Source organism: Labeo rohita, chromosome 21, assembly GCF_022985175.1.
Source record: "Labeo rohita strain BAU-BD-2019 chromosome 21, IGBB_LRoh.1.0, whole genome shotgun sequence".
Lineage (NCBI taxonomy): Eukaryota > Metazoa > Chordata > Actinopteri > Cypriniformes > Cyprinidae > Labeo > Labeo rohita.
Window position 1 is genome coordinate 7,426,046 of NC_066889.1, and position 24,130 is coordinate 7,450,175.

Consider the following 24,130-nt stretch of genomic DNA (forward strand, 5'->3'; position numbering starts at 1 on the left):
CCTCGAGGGGGGCGATTGCCCGCATTGTGACGTATTACCCATGCGTCTGCTCCGCTCCCGGAAGGCTCTCTTCTCCGCGGAGGGAGCCTTCATCAGCGTTCCCCGCGGGTCCGGTCCTGCTTCCGCCGAGGCGGAGCGGCGGCTGCACTCGTGGGGTTCGCAACTGGATCTGGTGGAGGGTATGGAGACGGGTGACCCCCTATCTCCTGCCTCACCCACCAGATCCGCTGCCCGGCCCTCGGGATCGGAAGCCCGCGCTGCGGTTTCTTCCCCCCGGGGGGTCGGCCTCCACGCTCCCCATTTCTTCCTCTGAGGAGGTTGACGTGGTGAGTGTGGATGAGGCTGCAGCACCTCAGTTTCCCCAGTATGAGGAGCTGCTGGAGGTGGTGACTCGGGCGGTGGCCAAACTGAACATCGATTGGCCCGCCGAGCCATTTGTCGAACCGCAGAAAAGTAAACTGGACGAGAGGTTTCTGCGGTCTCGACCACCTCCAGCACGCCGGAGCCTTCCCTTTTTCCTGATCTCCACACTGAGGTGTCGAGATCATGGAATTCACCCTTCTCGTCCCGCTTGTTCATCCCTGCCTCGTATAACTACGGGTATGTGGCGGGGTTGGATGAGCGAGGGTACAGAGCGATGCCTCGGGTGGAACAGACGCTCGCGAGCTATCTGTCCCCCGAGTCTGCATCGTCTCTGAAGGCTCCGGTCTTGCCCTCCAAGCCGCTGCGAGTCACCTCAGCGCTGGTGGGCAAGGGGTACACGGCTGCGGGTCAGGCTGGTGCGTGTCTGCACACCATGTCGGTGTTACAGGCGTACCAGGCTGACCTGCTTAAAGAGTTGGATGAAGGCGAAGAGATAAAAGACAGTGATATCTCTGAGCTTAGGAGGACCGCTGATTTGTCTCTCCGCGCCACTAAGGAGACCGCCCGTGCCATTGGGCGGTCTATGGCAGCCCTTGTGGCCGCGGAGAGACATCTTTGGTTGACCCTGTCTGACATGAAGGAGAAGGACAGGGTCTTCCTCTTAGACGCCCCGCTTTCGCCTGCTGGTCTGTTCGGCGACGCCGTCAATGCCGTTGTCGACAGATACCAGGAGGCGCGTAAGCAAGCGGTGGCGTTTCAGCGGTTCCTCCCTCGCCGCCATCCAGCTCACTCCGTCTACCAGTTCCTCATATAGGGAAGCTCAAAAGCAGAGCGTGGCCACTCGCGCTCCTCCCCATCGAGAGCGAGTGGTCAAACGCTCTAGGTCGAGGACCTCCCAGGCTGCCTGGCAACCGTTTTAGGACACCGTTCCAGCGGCCCACATAACACCTCGAGAGGCTGGTTCCCTTAGTAGATCATTTGGCAGCGTGGAAACTACTGCCCAATGTGTCTGCTTGGGTCCTGCACACTGTAGAGCGAGGCTATCGCATTCAGTTCGGCGCACCACCTCCGCCGTTCAACGGGGTCTCTCCCACGCTGGTGGGCCCCGAGCAGGGTCTGGTAATGGAACAGGAAGTAGCCACTCTCCTGAGGAAGGAGGCCATCGAGGTGGTCCCTCCTCACGAAAGAGAGTCCGGGTTCTACAGCCGGTACTTCATTGTTCCGAAGAAGGATGGGGGCCTGCGTCCCATTTTAGATCTGCGTCTGCTGAACCGCTCAGTCAAGCGACTGAAGTTCAAGATGCTCACTATCAAGCAAGTCGTGTCTCAGATCAGGTCCGAGGACTGGTTTGTCACGATAGATCTAAAAGACGCATATTTTCACGTCTCCATCCTTCCTCAACACAGGAAGTTCCTGAGGTTTGCTTTCAGGGGCGAAGCTTACCAATATCGGGTTCTTCCGTTCGGCCTAGCACTCTCCCCCCGCACCTTTACGAAGTGTGTGGATGCAGCTCTGGCTCCGCTGCGACTCCAGGGCATCCGCATACTCAACTACATCGACGACTGGCTGATCCTAGCTCAGTCGGAGATGGTGGCAGTTCGTTCGGCATCGAGATGTCGTTCTCGCTCACATGAAGGCGCTGGGGTTGAGACTGAACGCCAAGAAAAGTGTGCTTTCTCCACTACAGAGAACCACTTATCTGGGCGTGGTGTGGGATTCGACCACGATGCAGGCACGGTTGTCTCCTGCTCGGATCGAGTCGATCCTCACTGCAGTCAAGAGAGTGAAGGAAGGCCAGTCACTCACTGTGAAGCGGTTCCAGCAACTGCTGGGTCTGATGGCAGCAGCGTCCAACGTGATACCTTTTGGCCTGCTGTACATGAGACCCCTACAGTGGTGGCTCAAGACCAAGGGGTTCTCCCGAGGGGAAACCCACTTCGCATGATCAGGGTCACGCGGCGTTGCCTACGTGCCCTGGACATGTGGAGGAAGCCTTGGTTCTTGTCTCAGGGCCCGGTGCTGGGAGCTCCTTGTCGCCGCGTAACGCTAGCGACGGACGCGTCCCTCACCGGTTGGGGAGCGGTCATGAGTGGCCACCCTGCCCGCGGTCTGTGGAGCGGTCGCCAACTCACGTGGCACATAAATTGCCTGGAGATGCTGGCCGTGTTTCGGGCTCTGAAACACTTTCTCCCGGACCTAAGAGACCGCCATGTGTTGGTCCGCACCGACAACACCTCGGTGGTCTCTTACATCAACCACCAGGGAGGTCTGCGTTCGCGCCCCTTGTACAAGCTGGCGCACCAGATCCTTGTGTGGTCCCAGGGCAAACTCCTCTCGCTGAGAGCAGTTTATGTTCCTGGGCATCTCAACTTGGGAGCAGACATCCTGTCGAGACAGGGGCCGAGGCCCGGGAATGGATGCTTCACCCCGAGGTGGTGAAGCAGATCTGGAGAGTGTTTGGTCCAGCCCAGGTGGACCTTTTTGCCACGAGGGAGAACACGCAATGTCCCCTCTGGTACTCTCTAGTTCATCCAGCTCCCCTGGGGCTGGATGCCATGGTGCAGACGTGGCCGAGGCTACGTCTGTACGCCTTTCCCCCGATCGCTCTGCTCCCGGGAGTTCTAGAGAGAGTGCGCCGGGACGGGGTGTCCCTTCTTCTAGTAGCCCCGTACTGGCCGGGCCGAGTATGGTTCTCGGACCTGATTTCTCTCCTCGACGGCTCTCCCTGGGAGATTCCCGTCAGGAGAGATCTCCTCTCACAGGCAGGGGGCTCCATTCTTCACCCCCGGCCGGAGCTGTGGAAGCTTTGGGTGTGGCCTCTGAGGGGGCACACCTCTTAGCTTCCGGTCTCTCAACCGAGGTTGTTGAGACCATCCTCCAGTCTAGAGCTCCCTCTACGAGGAAACTGTACGCCCTGAAGTGGAAGCTTTTCACTTCTTGGTGCGGACGCCGCCAGCAGGACCCAGTTAACTGCCCAGTTGGCTCAGTGCTGGAGTTCCTGCAGGATAGGCTATCCGCAGGGTTAACCCACTCCACCTTGAAGGTTTACGTGGCGGCCATTGCGGCCTACCACGCCCCTCTCGGTGGTCTTTCTGTGGGCAGAAACTCCCTTGTTACACGTTTCCTCTGCGGTGCACTGAGGCTGAGGCCTCCGGTACGTCCCCGTGTCCCTCCCTGGGACCTGTCCGTGGTGTTAGAGGCTCTCTGCAGGCCTCCTTTCGAGCCTGTTGAGGAAATTTCTGACAGATTTCTTACCATAAAGACTGTCCTTCTTCTTGCTCTTTCCTCCCTAAAGAGAGTTGGGGATCTTCAGGCCCTCTCTGTGGCCCCTTCCTTCCTGGATTTCGCTCCAGGCCTTTCAAAAGCTTTCCTTTACCCTCGTCCGGGGTATGTCCCTAAGGTCCCCTCCTCGACACCACGGCCTGTCGTACTTCAGGCCTTTTGTCCTCCTCCCTTTCGGGACGCTGACCAGCAGAAGCTTAATTGTATGTGTCCGGTGCGAGCACTGGACGCATACGTCCACCGGGCTGCCAGGTGGAGAAAGTCAGATCAGCTGTTTGTCTGTTATGGCCCCCCTAAGAGGGGCCTCCCTGCTTCCAAGCAAACGATAAGTCGCTGGATAGTGGACGCTATTTGCTCTGCGTATGAGGCCTCTGACCTCCCTCCTCCTCTAGGGGTCAGAGCTCACTCTACCCGGAGCATGGCTGCCTCTAAAGCTTTTCTTGCTGGGGTTCCCATGCAAGACATTTGCAACGCTTTGGGTTGGTCCACACCTTTGACCTTTGTGAGGTTTTATGAACTTGACCTGCGGGTCTCGCCTGGTTCCTCTGTCCTTGCTCCTAGCACATCCTAGGCAGGGACTGGGGTCTGGCGGCGTGGGCATCTCGTTCCCAAAGCGTTTCGACGCGGCTCGAGTTCCTGAAGGGGAACGTCTCAGGTTACGTATGTAACCCCGGTTCCCCGAAGGGAACGAGACGCCGCGTTGAAACGCTTTGGGAACGCCTTCAGCGTGACCGCGCTCTGAATCACGTGTGCAATCAGACCAATGGAAGAACGAAACGTCATAGGCGGGTGACGTCACTGACCAGGAAGCATAAAAGCACGTGCGCCAGAACGAGCGTCAGCTTCCAGGAGAGAAGCAGCGCTCGCAGGGACGCAGGAGGATGGCTACGAGACGCGGCGTCTCGTTCCCTTCGGGGAACCGGGGTTACATACGTAACCTGAGACGTTTCCGATGTCATAATTCCGTTCTGCCGGGCTGAGCTTCCTCGAGAAATAGGCACACGGATGAAGGCGTGCAGGGGTACCATGATACTGAGACAATACAGCTCCTACTCCGGTGGTAGAGGCATCAACCTCTACCACGAAAGGGAGATCAGGGTCTGGATGGGTGAGAAGTGGCGCTTGAGTGAAGGCTTGTTTTAGGGTTGTAAAGGCTGCTGAGGCATCAGAAGTCCAGATGAGGGTTTTCGGGTGTCCTTTGAGAAGGTTGGTAAGTGCACTGGTGATCAGACTATAGTTCTTGATAAATCTACGATAAAAGTTGGCAAATCCACTAACTCAGATAGGAAATCAGCGAATTCTTTAAGAAAATCTGTATGGTGCCCTGGTGGCCTGTATACAGTAGCAAGTACAAACGTCATGGGGGATTTATCATTAAGACTTGTTTCTCTGGATAATGTTATAAGAAGCACCATTACTTTAAACGAGTACTTGAAGCCCGCTCTCTGAGAAACACTGAAAATATTGCTATAAATTGTAGAAACACCTCCCCCTTTACGTTTTAGATGTGGTTCATGTTTATAACAGTAATCATGAGGGATAGACTTGTTTAAGATAATATAATCATCTGGTTTTAGCCAGTTTCTGTCAAACAGAGCACATCTAGGTTATGATCAATGATCATATCATTTACAAAAAGCGCTTTTGTAGAAAGGGACCTAATATTCAATAAGCCGTTTTATCATTTGTTTCTCTGTATTATGTAATTTTTTTATTTGTTGAACGTCGATTCGATTGTTACTCTTAAATTGGTTTGGACGTCTTTTGTATTGTCTAGCTCGGGGAACAGACACAGTCTCTATAGCATGATATCTAGGTGTAAGGGTCTCTATGTGCTGAGAAATAACTGATTTTGGTGACATGAGGCGGCTAGTAGACGGTCGGATTAGCCAGTCTGACTGCTTCCTGACTTGGGCCCCAGTTAGTCAAGTGCAGACTCTAAGACTATATGCCATATTACTAGAGAGAAGAGCAGCACCACCCTTGGAGGGATGAAGACCATCTCTTTTCAACAGGTCGGGTCTGCCCCAAAAACTTGTCCAATTGTCTATGAAACCTATGTTATTCTGTGGGCACCACTTAGACATCCAGCCATTTAGTGACGACAGTCTGCTATGTATCTTGTCACCACGATACGCAGGGAGGGGGCCAGAGCAAATTACAGTGTCTGACATCGTACTTGCAAGTTCACACACCTCTTTAACATTATTTTTAGTGATCTCCGACTGGCGAAGTCGAACATCATTTGTGCCGAAGTGAATAACAATCTTACTGAATTTACATTTAGCATTAGCCAGTACTTTTAAATTTGCCAAGATGTCAGGCACTCTGGCTCCCGGTAGGCATTGGACTATGGTGGCTGGTGTCTCTATTTTCACGTTCCATACAATAGAATCGCCAATAACTAGAGAACTTTCATCAGGTTTCTCAGTGGGTGTGTCACTCAGTGGGGAGAACCTGTTTGATGTTCTGATCGGAACGGAAGAGCGGTGTTTTGACCCGCGACTATGCCGTCTCACAGTCACCCAGTTGCCCTGCTGCAAAGGTGAAGTTACCGGAACCGAACAATGTACGGGACTCCCTGAGCTAGTCGCATCCAAAGCCGTATCTAAGGCCATCACATTCTTACTATCCTCGATTAAAGTTTGGATGCGTGTCTCTAGTTCTGAAATCTTCTCTGTCAGCCTAACTATTTCCCTGCATTTATCACATGTGAATCCCTCAGTGCCGACAGAGATTGATAAGCTACATATGGAAGAAGAAGCCATTACTCACCGTTGTTGTAGAACGATTTCAACTCACCACTGTTGTTTGATGAACTTGTGAAAAGAAAGGCAGGGGGAGAAAACAACAAAAGTTGTAGATGCGGATAGAAACGCAAAAATAAAAGTGAATGGCAAGCTAACCAGCTAACACACTGCAGGCACGCTGCACTCGTGGCTGTAGAGTAAAAACGAGCGATCAACGAGAGCGAGGGAAAAAGGAAAGCGGTAGTAGACGTGAATAGAGACGTGAGTGGGAACGCGAATGGCAGGCTAACCGGCAAACGGAATGCTAACGCACAGCACGGCGTTGCACTTGTGGTTATAGAATAAAAGCAAACGATCGGATTAGTTTGATGGATAATATGAGAAATCTGGTGGGAATAAAGCTATGTTTTAGCACTTTAAACAACAGAAAGTAATAGTAAGATAGAGATTTCTACAGAAAAACGAAGCTCCAGGGAGCTACAAATGCACATCACTCTGCAGCACAGGAAACAGGACCGCAAATAAATAAATCTTATAAATCTTATAAATGAACTACAGCTATTGCCTGAAAAACTCCTAACTTGCTGCTTATTGATAGTTAGTAAGGTAGTTGTTAATCTCAGCTATATGGTCATGCAGAATAGGTGCTTTATAAGTACTACATGTGATCCTGGACCACAAAACCAGTCTTAAGTCGCTGGGGTATATTTGTAGCAATAGCCAAAAATACATTGTATGGGTCAAAACTATTGATTTTTTATGCCAAAAATCATTAGGAAATTAAGTAAAGATCATGTTCCATGAAGATATTTTTAATATTTACAGTAAAATTCCTACTGTAAATATATCAAAATAAAAATTTTGATTAGTAATATGTATTTTTAAGAACTTCATTTGGACAACTTTAAAGGTGATTTTCTCAATATTTCGATTTTCTTGCACCCTCAGATTCCATATATTGAAATAGTTGTATCTCGGCCAAATATTGTTCATAACAAACCATACATCAATGGAAAGCTTATTTATTCAGTGTTCAGATGATGTATAAATCTCAATTTTGAAAAATTGACCCTTATGACTGTACTTGTGGTCCAGGATTACATATAAACAGCCAATATGTTGATAATAGGCATGAAAATAATCAACTAGTTGATAGTGTAAATTGTTCCCTATACTAAAGTGTTACCGATAAATAAATATATAAATAAATTATATATATCTGTGGCCTAACATCTATGGTTGTTTATTAAAGGATATAATATTTTGACACATCTCTTGGTTTGTAAAGAATTTGTTTACAGTAATTCACTTTCAACAGATAAATAGCCAGAGGGTTTAAGAAATATGAGGCTTGTATTAAAGCATGTTCATTTTTTTTCCATTTTATTAAATCTCTAATATTGTCTAAATAATTTCTTTGAGGTGTAGCTAATTTCATTATACAGTGCCGCTTGAAAGTTTGAACTCTTTAACCCTTCTATATTTTACATACAAATATCCCAAAACATAATCCGATTTTCACACAAGTCTATAGAGACAAAGAGAACCAAAATCAAACAAATGAGACAAAAATATTTTGTTTGTCATTTCTTTATTCAGAAAAATTATCCAATATTACATATTTGTGAGTGGCAAAAGTATGTGAATCTTTAGGATTAGCTTTTAATTTGAAGGCGTAATTAGAGTAAATTTGTTCAGAGGTGTTTTCAATCAGTGGGATGACTGAAGGTGCCATTGCCTGCCCTGTTTTATCTAGAAAACAGGGATTAATCAAAGTGTAATCATGTTTGTGGAAGTGTATCATGGCACAAACATAGAAGATCTCTGAGGACCTCAGAAAAGAGTTGCTGTTGCTCATCAGACTAGAAACGGTTACTCTCTAAATAGTTTGGACTTGACCAATTTACATTCAGACAGACTGTGTACAAATTAAAGATCATTGTTACCCTCTCCAAGAGTGGTCAGCCAACAAAGATCACTCCAAAAGCAAAACATGTAGTTTGCATTGTTTGCAAAAGACCCCAGGGTCACTTCTAAGCAAATTAAGACCTTTATCACATTGGCTAATGTTAACTTTCATGAGTCCACCATCAGGAGAACACTAAACAAACATGGTGTGCATGGCATAGCTGCAAGCAGAAATCCACTGCTTTCCAAAAAGAGCACTGCTGCCCATGTGCACTTTGCTAAAGATCACGTAGACACGCCAGAAGGCTACTGGACAAATGTTTTGTAGACGGATGTGACAAAAGTGGAATGTTTTGGTTTAAATTAGAAGCACTATGTTTGAAGAAAGGAAAGCACTGCATTCCAGCATAAGAACTTTATTCCATCTGTGTAACATGGTGGTGGTTTTTTGCATGGTTTGGGCCTGTTTTGGTGCATCTGGGCCAGGCTGGCTTGCCAGTGATGGAGCAATGAATTCTGAATTATACCACAAAATTAAACCAAATCCTAAAGGAAAATAGATTCAGACACTTTTGTCACTCTTAAATGTTTAATACTGGATCATCTTTCTAAATAAATAATTGACCAAGTATTTTCGTCTCATTTGTTTTATTGGGTTCTCTTTGTTTACTTTCAGGACTAGAGATTCACAGACTTTTGCCACTTACAGATACGTAATATTGGGCCATTTTCCTGACAGAACCTAGTGATGCCATATAGAGGAGAAGTAGTCCAAGAACTGAGCCCTGAGGCACCCCAGTAGCTAGATCTTGTGGCTTGGACACCTTATCCCTCTAAGATACCTTGAAGGACCTATCTGAGAAATAAGATTCAAACTACTGGAGTGTGGTTCCTGAGATCCCCTTTGTCATGAGGATTGACAGTAGGGATGCACCGATACCGATACTGGTATCGGGCCCAATACTGAGCTCCTGTACTCGTACTCGTTAAAATGCCCCGATACCAAAGGCCGATACCACACAGCATGTGACAAGTGCGTATTCAGGCAAAGAAACACAGACAACAGAACAATAGACAGCAGAATGGAGTCATTAGAGATTAAGGATGTCTACGAAGTATATGTATGCAAATAATATAATGTTAAACATTCAGTATCAACCCTTGTATAGCTGGTGCGCCCGAGCTGAAAGGCAAAGCACGCAGAATGGATTAAGCGTGCCGCGGCGAAAATGCACGGCTTGTCGAGTTAAGATCCCGCCTTCACATCACTGGATAGTTTGTAGTTTGGTCGGATATGTCAAAAACAAGTAAGTAAAGCAATGCACAAGTTATTTAACGGGAGAGAGAGAGAGAGAGAGAGAGAGAGAGAGGGAGAGGGAGAGCGACAAAGAGAAACAGAGAGCGCGCACTTTTGTTGCGTGATCTTTATTGATGTTCGCATATTTAGCACAGGCATCTTTTGGATTAAAACAAATTCGTAAATATGAAACCAAAATTACAGAGGCATTTACTATAAACATCATTTATTTTCAACCTTAAGCAGACACGACTGTACGACGAATGTGAAAGAGTGTTTCAGATTAAAAAAAACGCGACTTATATTTCTGAAAATATCAGAGTGGTTCCCTGCATTATTACAACAAAACGCGTGATTACAGTACTGAACCGCTGCAATGGAGCAGTTTAATGTTACTAAATTAAAGATGATGTACCATAGCGCAAAAAAAAAAAAAAAAAAAAAAAAAAAGTGAACAGTGAAAGTTACAAAACACATTTTAATGGGCATAATTAAGTGTAAAAAAAAAAAAAAAAACTAAGGGATATATAGTCAAACTAAAAATTATTCAGACACCAGCTATACACCACCTAATTTTTGATATATATATATATATATATTTTACTAGTGGGTGCAGGACACAGCTGATAAAATGATATGATAAAGTAATAATGTGAAAAATGTCTGATAATGTGAGAAAAGGTATATTCTTTTAGTTTCTGTACCCAATATTTTACAAATTTACTGGTAAATTTTAAAATATCGGTATCGGTACTCGCAATCGGCAAGTACCAAAAATAAAAGTATCGGTATCGGGCGAGTACTGGAAAAAGTGGTATCGGTGCATCCCTAATTGACAGGAGTGTCTGTTGGTTGACTATGTCAAAAGCAGCAGACAGATCCAGAAAGATAAGTATTGAAGATTTGGAAGTCTTAGGGCTTCAACAACCAAGAGCGGGGCAGTCTTTGTTAAATGTCCACTTCTAAAGCCAGACTGGTTGCTGTCCAGGAGGTTGTTCCATGTGAGAAAGGCCAAGACATGGTTGAACACAATTCGTTTAAGTGTTTTTACAATGAAAGAAACAATAGATACCGGTCTGCAGTTTTCTAAAAGTGCTGGGTTAGAAGTGGGTTTAGCCTAATTTTAGCACAAAGCACAGTTACTTGCAATATTATGTTATAACACAATTTTTAACATGCTGAAAGATTTGAAAACTGATACTTTTGAATGTGCGTTAGATATACAGGTTCATATGAATGGGATTTCTAACTCGAAACTATGATTCGACAAAACAGCTTAAATCCAAGTAAGTTTTCCAAGTTTTATATCACTTTCCTCAAGATCTCGGAGTGTTTCTGTCAGAATTTCTGCCATCAAACTCATCCAACCTGGTCTTTATGGACATGTACTGTGTACATGATAAAACAGAAAAGGACCTTTTCCAAACTGTTCCCACAAGGTTGGTAGCATAGCATTGTCTAAAAGGTATTGGTATTGTGAAGCATTAAAATTTCACTTCACTGGAAGTAAGGGGCAGTGCTCACTTACTGATTTATTGCAAAGGTGGCATCCCATCGCAGTACCACACTTAATTTCAAGCAGCTCTTCTGAACGACCCATTTTTTCCCACAAATGATTGTAAATTACAGACTGCTTCTCTAAATGCTTTATTTTATACACCTGTGGCAATGGGTCTGATTGAAACACCTGAATTCAGTAATTGTGATATGTTCTAATACTTTTGTCTATGTAATGTACATTCACACATACAGCACACACAAAAAAAAGTAAAACTAATTTAGAGTGAATACTCACAGATTAAGAGCAGCGTATTCATCTGAAGAATTTAAAGGTTAATGAGATTTTTGACTCTGTCTGTCTGGATGGCCCTAAGAGACTCTCCACTGCCTTAAGGAGGGAGAAAGCAAAGTGACTCTGCCATGAATGTCAAAACAGTCCTCTAAGATACTGCAAAGATGTGTAGTTCAGTCAGTTATCCCCTTGCTTTTAGGTGAGGTGACTTAACCAAAAGGAACTCCGGGGACCTGATGCAGAACGTGGCCCCTGGTGTGGCCCCCGTGACCAGTGACAGTTCAAGCTCGGCTCCTTATCAGCAATGAGGCACATGGCAGATGAGACGGCAAGCCTCTCCTCTGTGCCTCCTCTCTCCCAAGTACTTATAAATGGAATATGTTGGATCTCTCACACGGGCAGCAAACAGACATGCTGCACAATAGAACAGTCACAAGATTAGTAGACCATGTGTGCATATCTCTCTGGGTGTTAGCAAGTAGAACATGCTTTCATGATACGAAGCTGTAAATATTTTTAGTGATTTGAATCATTTTTAAATATACTGGCTATGTAAAGTTCAATGTAATTATTTGTTTACAGATTGAAACAATAGTTCATCCAATATAACAATTCTGTAATAATTTACTCACCCTTCATGTTGTTCCAAACATGTATAACTTTCTTTATTCTGTGATACACAAAGCAACATATTAAGTTTCAGTGTTTCGTCCATACAGTGAATGCCCGTGGGATTAAATATTGTTTTGGACTGCACTGACTTTCATTATATGGACAAAAATGTTCTTGAAACTATTTTCTTTTATGTTCAACAGAAGAAAGAAAGCCATTCAGGTTTTGAACGTCATACAACCCCTGGCAAAAATTATGGAATCACCACACTTAAATGTTGTTCAACCAAATTGTTTACTTCATAGCAAATAAACGAACCACAGATATGACACAAAACAATTTTTGTTTAATAATTCATCATTCTGGTTATGTGAAACATTACCTCAAACAAATAAGATTAAACTTTTTAAATTAAGGTAACAATTTATTTTATGGTTTCTTAACTATTTGCTTATTAGCATGCATATTACTAGAAAATTAGCCATTTATTAGTACTAATTAAGCATATATTAATGCTTTATTCTACATGACCTTATTCTATATCCCTAATCCTACCCAATACCTAAACTTAACAACTACCTTACTAACTATTAATAAGGAGCAAATTAGGAATTTATTGAGGGAAAAGTCGTAGTTAAAAGTGAATTAGTGTTACCTATTCTAAAGTGTTACCGTACTTTGTTGCTCCTCCTCTGGCATTTATTACAGCCTGAATTCTTTAGGGCATGGACTTCACTAATGAAAAACAATATTCTTCATTAAGCTGGTTCCAACTTTCTTGAATAGTGGTTGACAGCTCAGCTTTGCAAGATAAAGCCTTGTCATGGCCTTTTTTTTTTCAATTTCCACCATACATTTTCATCGGATTGAAATCCGGACTGTTTGCTGGCCATGTCACTGAGTTGATATGCCTTTCCTGAAGAAAAGCTTTAACACTCTTTGCTCTGTGGCAAGGTACATTATCACACTAACATCATCACTAAACTTATTTTCTGTTGATGGAATGAGAAAAGTGTCCAAAGTTTCAATGTAAACCTGTGAATTGACTGTTGAGGTAAGTATAGCCATTTTTCCTGTTTTTTTACCTGACATTGAGTGAGTTTTTACCTTCAAGTGAGTTGGGAAATTTGATTGTATTCTTTAGGAAGTCATCTTTGTACATTTCATTAGAAGGGCACCTGACAAAAGTTTTAGCATCATCTCCTTGTTCACTGCAGATTTGTGATTTATCACTCAAAATCACTTTTTTATTTATTTATTTTTATATTTTTGGGCTTTTTGTTACTTTAGCATTGAGACAGGGCAATGGAGAAATGACAGGAAAGTATTGGGTACAGAGAGACTGACAGCTTTCTTGTTGGGGACATGTTTCCTTACAATTAGCCAAGTTCAACAGCTCATTTGTCTTTATATATAAGTCTGTAAGCTCTTTCAACTGCTGACTAATTAGCATTTTAGATATGTTTAGATATGTGTTTCAGAAATACAAATTACAAGCTGATTTCATAATTTTTTTCCTCAACATTGAATAATTCCATCATTTTTTCCTCTACTTGATATGGAAAATAATTTTCCATTAATTCAACTATTTTAATTTCATTTGTTTGAAGTATGTTTCACATAACCAGAGTGTTGAATAATTAAATAAAAATTGTTTTGTGTCGTGTCTGTGATTTGTTTATTTGTTATAAAGTTAAAAAATTGGGTGAACATTGGGTGACAGAATTTTCACTTTTTTGGGTAAACTATTCTTTTACATTGTGTGGTAATCCAATATATTGTAAAAATAAATAAATAAATAAATAATGTATCAGGTAACATAAAAATAGCATATTATCACTTTTTTTAGACATTGTGCCCACTGGCAGATGACCTTTCTGTCACTCGGCTCCCCTCTTCAGCAATGAAGATGTCATTCTGTGACACCGGCATTTGTAAATTGTGAAGCCCTGTTCCTCTGACTGAACTGAAATAGTCAGGCATGTCAAATGTGTATTTTGGCTCAAGATTCAGGTGAAAAACTGTACTTGTTGCTGGCTACCTGCAGTTACGTTGAACATGTCTCATTTTTTTCATTCGCTTCCCTTTTCATAAATAAATAAATACATACATACATGCATACACAGGTGCTTCACAAATGCACACTAAAAAAGCTTCACCCTTGTCCAGTAACTGTGCTATTGCTCTCCAGAAGTTATGTCTTTTTATGTAAAAAAGTCTTTTAAACTAGTGTTGCACAAATCTCTTGCTGAGTCTCCAGTAGTTTGTTGTTGTTCTGTACCCTGAGTTTCTTTAATTTTTATTTTTTTTGGACTCTAAACCAATGAGCCAGGCCAGTGTTACTACCTCTTGGACAAACTAATTTGTGCAAGAAAGGTGTATGTGTACATAACAAGATTCATATTAAGGTATGTGAGCGAGTATCTTGATTGTGTAGACAGCTCTCAGAATAATGAGGGACATGCACTTCAGCTACACCTTATTTGAGGCAAAAAGAATTGATGAGTATTGCTGTTTTGAATCGTTAACATGGTTAACATCAAGGCTTCAGCGTTCACAGACAACATTTTGCATTTGTGAGAAAGCAACAGAATATCAAGCTGGCAATATCACATTAAGCTTATCTCAAAGGTACGCGAGCAGCAAATTCATGGTAAGCTTAGCTGAGTTCCCGCCACATGCTGTCTGTACAGATATTTGGACATGGACCAGAGGCCTCTTATAGGGAGATGTCATACCCCTTTAGCGATTAGCCATTGTCTGCTCTCTCTATGCCTAAGCAATGAGATATTCTCCTCCCCACTACAATTTTATTCACACATTTGAATGGAATTGAAAAAGCAACTCTCAAGGAAACAATAGTGGAGGGCTGATTTACCGTAATGGATTGAGGCAACTCAATCAAATCATGCACATTTGTCCTGTTGGGCATATTTATCCGTTCTCATACCAAAAGCATTTGTTTCTCGGCTCCTGCACACACTGTGTGGGTGCTAGTTAAACATTTGTATGCTTATTATAGTGTCAATATAGCAAAGAACGCTACGGTATATTTAGAGACAGGCCTATTCAATCTGAACCTGAAAATGAGTGTAGGAGAAGGCACTTAGGTTTGTGAAAAGATTCTCTGTCTCACCTATTATCCCACTTGATTGTAACTGCTGAAAAGTTAGAATTAAAAGCCACTTAGAGCCGGTGAGTAAATTGTAATTTGCCGCTCTCTTGCTGAAAGTTTTATTCATAACATTGCTTTGTCTGTCAGTTAAAAGTATCTTTTCACTGGGTTTTTTTGCAGCTTCTCTGTATCACCTCAACAGCACTGCACATACAGAAAATGAGCTTTTGTTTCTGTCATTTAATATGTTTGCTAAGGAAAAAACTTACTTTTAACTGCGAATTTCATGAATATTTATTTGTAACTTTTTAATACTACAGTATGTAGTATTATATTATGCCAATATGTTGTTTAAAACCAAGCTACGTGTAAGGCTGAGAAATCGCATATAGAATGTACTAGAATATACTTTGAAGAATAAACAAAATATACTTGTTTCAAAATTTTCTCCCTTAGATGCATATTTACTATAAAACTATATTGGCTTTGTTTAAAAAAAGACATTTTAATGCTAATTTCGTTTGTGTTTTTGTGTGAGTGAATAAGTTTGTGTGTACAGGTTTAGCTATGCTTGTGAATTTGAAGTGGTTCTTGTTTTAAGATAGGCCAATAAATTTGCCAAATTATGTTTTACTTTAAACCTACTAATATCAACAATTTTATAAGTGTTTAGGTAGGGGAATAATTGCTAGGAAATGTCATCTGCCAAAAAATATATACATATTTTTTTAATTATTATTATTATTCTCTCTCTAAATATAAATGTGTAAATTATATTTAATATTACATAAGGCTAGCTTAATTAGTTTAATTAGTTAACATAATCATCAACACTTTGTAATTATGGCTTTTCTGTACTGTCAGGTGAAAAGACAATGTGGACTGAATTATATATAAAATCTTCAGGGAGGAGGGATGACCATTTGATGACCATTTGACTTCATAACTTACATTACATTTTACAATAAAAGTGTAAGGTCACAGTATACTAGCATACAACTTTTCCTCTTCAATGCAGTTAAGATGGTTAAAAATATCTTATAATGTCTTGGTTATGGCTACATCTCAGTGTTTGGCAGAAAATGTCTTCTACCCCCTCTAGCTACATTTTAATTATTTACTCATAGCACACTTCACTCCCAAGACAGTGTGAATCTTGTGAGCCACACTCAATAATTAACAAAGTTCCACATTTCAAGCGCAAATCCTCCAACATTTCATTTTCCCCATCTCATATTTTTTTCTTTTCCTTCCTTTTCCCCCCAAGTTACCATGTTAGCATGTTAAAGGACTGATATGTTGTTTTATTGCATGCATTAGACTTAACCACTGTGCTCAAAATATGTGGATAGGAAGTGAAAGACATTAGTGAATGATAATCTGTCATTTATGTCACTGAGATTGATATTGATTGTAACAAACTGAATCTCAAAGGTTTGCACTGTGATGATAAAGTATCCTATATGGGAATATACATTATACATGATATAATGAGATATTTGAGATAGCAAAAAAAGCAATACTCTGAAGTTTCTGAGTGCTTCTGTCATTTTAGCTATTATAGGGTATGTAGGTGTTCTTGGCATCAAAACTGTACATTTGTTCAGATGGTTCTTATGCGCTATGGGCTGTCAGGCCCAGAATAGTGTGTAAGTTTTTGCAAAGCCTGTTAGAACAATGGCTTTTGGGTTTAAAAATAAGCAGCATGCAGACCAGTCAGGATAAGAGTTCAGTTATGGATCCAAATCACTGGCACTCACATTTTTTGCATTTGATTTGATTCAGTGCTACACTGAAAGCATACAGTTAGATCAGCCTGAGAAAACTTTGCCAGTGTCAAGTCTGAGTTGAGACACAAGTAACTGCAATAGAAGCCAAAGTCAAATATTTTATCTGTAAATCCATCCAGCTATTTTTTCTTATTATGTATGTAGAGATTATAGTGTAACTCAGGGGTTTTCAAACATGTCCTGGAGTCCCCCCCATGCACTGCATGTTTTGTAGGGTGAATTCAGGTAAAGTGGGCCATCAGGTAAAGTGAGCCATTTAAGCTTCATTGTACTGTGTTTAATGGGTTTACACTTACACACCATACCAATGGTTTTTAATTAAAAGGACACTATTTATCTAAATTATAAAATAGTCTTGGCTGATGCAATATGACACTCAAAGGAGGACTGTGTCATGGCAAAAGGTAGAAAATTTGACACAAGATTTTTATTTGTAACTTATAAGGTTGCTCACTAAATGTGAACAAACATTATTGTGACAGTTCCTGTCTTATTTGATACTACTGTTAAAAGAGTAAAATAAATGAATAAATAAATAATAATGAAAATAATAATAATAATAATAAAATAAATACATAAATAAAAAGGTTGGTCTTCTTGTAAGGTGTTTAAATATTGCTGGCCAATTTTGGCTGAACATGTTAGATAAATTGGACCAGTGGGATTCAGGTAAAGTTGGCCGACCTTTAACCTTTAGTAATTATATCCAAATTCATTAAATAAGTTGACATTCACTGGTTATTTAATAGTTGACAAGTGTAATTTACTTTTTTAGAAAACAGAAATGAGACTACAGTCAGGAAATTCACGTCAGAGATGGAAGACAGGAAAGAGAAAGGTCAATCTGTGGAGTGAAGAAAGGATGAGAGGAGAAAAATGTGATCATTGTCATGTGGTGAATCTTTTGACTCTGCCTTTGATTGTACTGTTTGCTGGTGTTCAAGTGAACTGTATGAGTAGACTAATGTAGGGAATAGTAAATGAGGGTATAGGGGGCGATTTCAGATACAGACCCGGTGTAACTCAGTAACAGGAAGTTGAAAAACTGTGGCACTGCTAATGCTTTGCAATCACAGCAAGTTTGAGCTGATTATTTATTAAGGTATTCATAGCGGTATTTCAGTGTAATAATTCATGTTGTTTTTGTCTGCTATTGTTGAGAAAAAACATTCTAAACAAATTAAGTGTTAGAAGTCATAATGTAAATATTGCATAAGGATACAAAGATATAAAACTGTATAAAGATAGCTATGCTTCCATAACTTTAATGCAGTTCACACTACTAAATTATGAATAATAAAGATAAACAAACTTGTAGTAATCCCATTACACTTTCTGTTCTTATTAAAATAGAATTACTCACAATACATATCAGATTTTAATGAAACATTTAAAGCTAAATTTGACATTCAACAATTAATATTTTATTAAAATTAGTATTTTATTCATGCTTGTTAACGCACTGACATGTGCAGACTTGCTTTATAAATTATTTGAAATTTAATGGCAAATTGCTGTTAAAACAAGCTTTTTTAGAAATTGTACTTTAAACTTTAAATGTACAATATTTACAGGTAAGAATTTATAACTTTATAATTAACCACGTTAAACAGCATAAACAATCTGTCACAGCTCCTTACATGTCACTGTGCATTAAATTCTATGCTTATAATCATATGATCTTCTCAGAAGCGTTTTATATAGTTCTCAACTTGGTCATACAGTATATATACACTGACCAAAAATATAAACGCAACACTTTTGTTTTTGCCCCCATTTTTTCATAAGCTGAACTCAAAGATCTAAGACTTTTTCTATGTACACGAAAGGCCTATTTCTCTCAAATACTGTTCACAAATCTGTCTAAATCCGTGTTAGTGAGCACTTCTCCTTTGCCGACATAATCCATCCACCTCACAGGTGTGGCATATCAAGATGCTGATTAGACAGCATGATTATTGCACAGGTGTGCTTTAGGCTGGCCACAATAAAAGGCCATTTTAAAATGTGCAGTTTTACTGTATTGGGTGGTCCGAGGGGTCCGATCAGTATCTGGTGTGACCACCATTTGCCTCACGCAGTGCAACACATCTCCTTTGCATAGACTTGATCAGGTTGTTGATTGTGGCCTTTGGAATGTTGGTCCACTCCTCTTCAATGGCTGTGCGAAGTTGCTGGATATTGCAGGAACTGGAAAACGCTGTCGTATACGCCGATCCAGAGCATTCCAAACATGCTCAATGGGTGACATGCCCGGTGAGTATGCTGGCCATACAAGAACTGGGATGTTTTCAGCTTCCAGGAATTGTGTACAGATCCTTGCAACATGTGGCCATGCATTATCATGCTGCAACACGAGGTGATGGTCGTGGATGAATGGCACAACAATGGGCCTCAGGATCTCGTCACGGTTTCCTGTGTTTGTTGTCCATAACATACGCCTGCCCATACCATAACCCCACCGCCACCATGGGCCACTCGATCCACAACGTTGACATCAGCAAACCGCTCACCCACACAATGCCATACACGCTGTCTGCCATCTGCCTTGTACAGTGAAAACCGGGATTCATCCGTCAAGAGAACACCTCTCCAAAGTGCCAGACACCATAGAATGTGAGCATTTGCCCACCCAAGTCAGTTACGACGACGAACTGCAGTCAGGTCGAGACCCAGATGAGGACGATGAGCATGCAGATGAGCTTCCCTGGGGCTGTTTCTGACAGTTTGTGCAGAAATTCTTTGGTTATGCAAACCGATTGTTGCAGCAGCTGTCAGGGTGGCTGGTTTTAGACGATCTTGGAGGTGAAGATGCTGGATGTGGAGGTCCTGGGCTAGTGTGGTTACACGTGGTCTGCGGTTGTGAGGCTGGTTGGATGTACTGCCAAATTCTCTAAAACGCCTTTGGAGACAGCTTATGGTAGAGAAATGAACATTCAATTCACGGCAACAGCTCTAGTGGACATTCCTGCAGTCAGCATGCCAAATGCACGCTCCCTCAAAACTTGCGACATCTGTGGCATTGTGCTGTGTGATAAAAATGCACATTTTAGAGTAGCCTTTTATTGTGGCCAGCCTAAGGCACACCTGTGCAATAATCATGCTGTCTAATCAGCATCTTGATATGCCACACCTGTGAGGTGGATGGATTATCTCAGCAAAGGAGAAGTGCTCACTAACACGGATTTGTGAACAATATTTGAGATAAATAGGCCTTTTGTGTACATACAAAAAGTCTTAGATCTTTAAGTTCAGCTCATGTGAAAAGTGTTGTGTTTATAATTTTGGTCAGTGTATATTTCTTCTGAAACTCTGTGTCCTCAGACATTTTTGAAATATATGTGTTTGTTTTTCATAGAAATGCTGTTTCTTCTTCTAAAAAGTCACTGACAGAGGTTTCCTTTGCCAAAGCAATACAGTCATGGCCAAAAATGCTGGCACCCTTGCAATTCTGTCAGAAAATGCAACACTTCTCTCAGAAAATTGTTCCAATTGCAAATGTTTTGGTATTCACATGCTTATTGTTTTTGGTTACACTGCAGAAAAAGAAAAAAAAAACAGAGAAGAAAAGTCAAACATGATAAAATTTCACACAGAACTCAAAAAATGACTGGAAAACTGTATCGTCACGTTGTCAAAATTGTAAAAAAAAATAAATAAATGCTTTTCAAACGTGATGCTCCTATAATTTGTATTTAGACACACCTGTGGCACGTAACAGGTGTGGGCAATAACAACCAGTTAAAATTGAGAAAAGTTGACTCAACCTTTGTGTTGTGTGTCACAATGAGCATAGAGAAAAGAAAGAAGTGTAAAGAGTTGTCTGTGGATTTGAGAGAAAAAAAACTGTGGACAAACATGGACAATCTCCATCTCCAGAGATCTTAATGTTCCTGTGTCCACTGCGCGCAATATCATCAAGAGGTTTACAGCTCATGGCACTTTATTGCTAACCTCCCTGGACGTGGACAGAAGAGCAAAATTAATGAAAAATTACAATGAAGGATTGTACAATAAAGATCCCTGATTAACTTCCAGACAAATTCAAGCTGATCTGCAGATACAGGTTACAACAGTGTCAGCTCGCACTATCCGTCGCCATCTGAATGAAAAGGGACTAAAATTAGGCTGATGGATTTTATTTGTACACACAACTACGAATCACACTGACCCAAATTATAGCCAAAATACATCCAACACATTCATTCTGTCGTGTGCAGCCTCCACCACTGTGCGCATAACAGAGCCATCTTGCCTTTCCTAATTAGGTTAGGATACCTCTCCAGTTGTCTTAAATAATTTAGGAGCTGAGACCAAGTTTAAACACTTGTGAACATTTATCAACAACATGTATTCTTAATTGTACTGTAGTAATAAAACTGAAAAGAAGTAATTTTTAGATTTTGACATGTAAGATTAAATTGCCCTATAAACCAGCGCTGCTCATAAATATGTAGTTTACTTAATACTAAGTGCCTCATATGTATCTGATTTTGATTCTGGAGATTTTGTTGCTTTTGGGTCATCTAAATGCGATTTTCACAATTGCTTAGGTTTTTTTTTGATGAGACTGTGGCTTATTGTTTATTAACAAGGTGGGATGGCTACTTATTCCACTACAGATTACATATTACATGCTGTAAAACATAATTAAAAAAATAAAAAAATAAATAACATAAATAAGTAACACATCTAACTTAAATTACTTCTCGAAGACTGGGCGAAAAAAAAAAAACTGTTGCATGTTGGGTTTAGAAATAGCATTAACCCTATGCATTCTACTTTATCATATTTGAGAGGCAAATTTCTAAGGCCTCTACATGATCAACTGTAACAATGGAGGCACGAAACACAGTTGTGTTGCAACTATGGCAGCTAAGAAGGCCATTTTTTGTGTTTAACGTGTTTAATACTGCAAAATAGGCTCAATGTTTCAGTCGCTGCCCTTGCCTTCCAGAATAAAAGAGAACATCCCAATCGAGTGAAGGGATTTGTGGAAATTGTGGTTCCTAATTATTGTGATCCAACATTTGCCTCGGATTTCAGGATCAAAAAACAAACATTTGAGGTAAAGGATAATCCACTTCTTGCCTGAGATGTGTTATGATCTATATGACCTTATTATTTTTATTGTGAGTATTAGGCTTATCATTATTGCTGTTCACTGTTGTTGTGCTATCAGTATTGGGGAGTAACTAGTTACATGTAATGGAATTACGTAATTTAATTACAAAATAAATGTAATTGTAATTATTTACAGTTACTGAGAAAAAATGTGTAATTAAATTACAGTTACTTTTGAAAAATGCCAGTAATTACAAAGGGGATTACATCTGAATTTTTTCACACACCCACCCCCACTTACAGATTTAATTGACTTCTTTCATAAATTGCATTGACTGCTCTAAAATGAGACACCAATGTTTCAGGAGTTTAGGACACAGAATAGGACACATGCTTATTCGATAACTGTTTTATTTCCTATTTGGGTTTATGCAAAAACTTTATTTTTTAAGATTGTTTTTCCAAGGCATTGTTAGATGCTAGTGTTTTCTGTCATAACTGTGCAAACATTTGATTTCAAACCCAGTATCATAGCTATTAAACTATTTCTTGTTATGATGTTATTTATGTTATGATTTTGTTATGACATATAGCGCAAGTGCACTCACGGTGACCCAAGTTCGATTCCCGTCTCGAGGTCCTTTGCCGATCCCGCTCCCCTCTCTCCTCCCAGCTCTTTTCTGTCATCTCTCTACTGTCCTATCACAATAAAAGGCATAAAAAGCCAAAAAAAAAAAAAAAAAAAAAAAAAAAAGTCTGAATTTGTGGTGGCTGTGCTTTACATTAAATTATTACACTGCTCAGGCTCATTCGGGGCAACTTAAGTCAGTGCTATATGCTTGGTAATTTTTCTTGGCGGAAGCTTTGCGTTTGGTTAGCTAATAAAATATTAAAGCTTAATTCAATATTATGTGGACAGTTTCTTAATTCTGTCATCCTGGTATCATGGACTTGCTCTACTGTTTCATACAAACGCAGCTGCTGCCATTTTTTTTGTTGTTTTTTGTACACTGTAATGGATTATAAGACAACTAACAAACTAGTACTACTACTTAATTATTTATGTGGTGAAATGTTGTGTAAGAAAACTGGTATGACTGCACTGTATCCCTAAAATGTCTAGTTTGAACTTGCCGTTTGCTAGCAACTGATTTCTTCATGGAAGCTTTGCGCTGAAATATTTCAACTCAGATCAGTGTTTCGTGTCTAATAATTTTGACGCAAAACATCTAAATAATCTATCAAGCAGCTGTGTAATAAGTGAGGTAATGTACATTCAGCCAGTTGTTATCGCAAAATAAAAATATATATATATTATAAATATTAATATATTAAATATATATTATCCCTTACTTATTATAATCTTAATTCAAGTGATAAAGGATTTTGAAAGTCTGACAGTAATCAGTGTTGAGTGCTACTGTAAGGTTAACTCTGCCTGGTTTAAATGTTTCAAAATAATTAACAGTTAAAAATATTGGAAATTTAGAAAAGTAATCAAAAAGTAATTAAAAGTAATAAGTTACATTACTTAAAAAAAAAATTGAAAGGTTACACTACTTATTATATTTTAAATCAAGTAACTTGTAATCTGTAACCTATTACATTTCCAAAGTAACCTTCCCAACACTGTGTACTATGATATTGTAATATTTGCCATTTTATAATCAGTGGAGTATAAAAAAAGTTTATGAAAGTGTCACTCCACAATACGATAGCAAAATACATAAATATGTACAGTATTTTTAATGTTACATTAATCAGTGTCTAGCACACCTTCCTAAGGAAAGGATATGGACCAGAAAACATTGCAGTTACTACAGGATATTTAGACAGACTTAAATAATTCCAGATTTATATTTGTGCTCTTATTATTTCAGTTATTTTGCCTTTAATGTAAATATACATGTGCAAACAATATACTTGCTCTTGTGAATTTATTTTGATGTCAATTATATTGACTTGGACCCATTGTGCAAACTGTCTCTTTAATACTGTGTGGTTTATATACATGTTGCTGCTGATTAAGCTGACATTTTTGACACACCCACCAAACAAGGGAAAACGTATCTCAAACCCTGCTGCACACTGTTGCACACCGTTTCCAGGAAACATGTCGTTCAACCCGGAACAAAACGTTGTGCACCGGTTTGAGCT

General features: G+C 40.6%; 1 protein-coding gene across 1 annotated transcript; it reads left to right on the forward strand.

The window, feature by feature from the left end:
- Nucleotides 1-2,788: 2,788 nt before the first annotated feature.
- Nucleotides 2,789-4,216, forward strand: LOC127152801 (uncharacterized). The gene has a single exon (XM_051093649.1). It carries the CDS (start codon nt 2,867-2,869, stop codon nt 4,214-4,216), a length of 1,350 nt encoding a protein of 449 aa, XP_050949606.1. The 5' UTR covers nt 2,789-2,866.
- Nucleotides 4,217-24,130: the final 19,914 nt, after the last annotated feature.

Bases quoted from the DNA above. Each gene is read 5' to 3' on its own strand.
- LOC127152801 (XM_051093649.1), top strand. From the start codon at position 2,867: ATGTCCCCTCTGGTACTCTCTAGTTCATCCAGCTCCCCTGGGGCTGGA.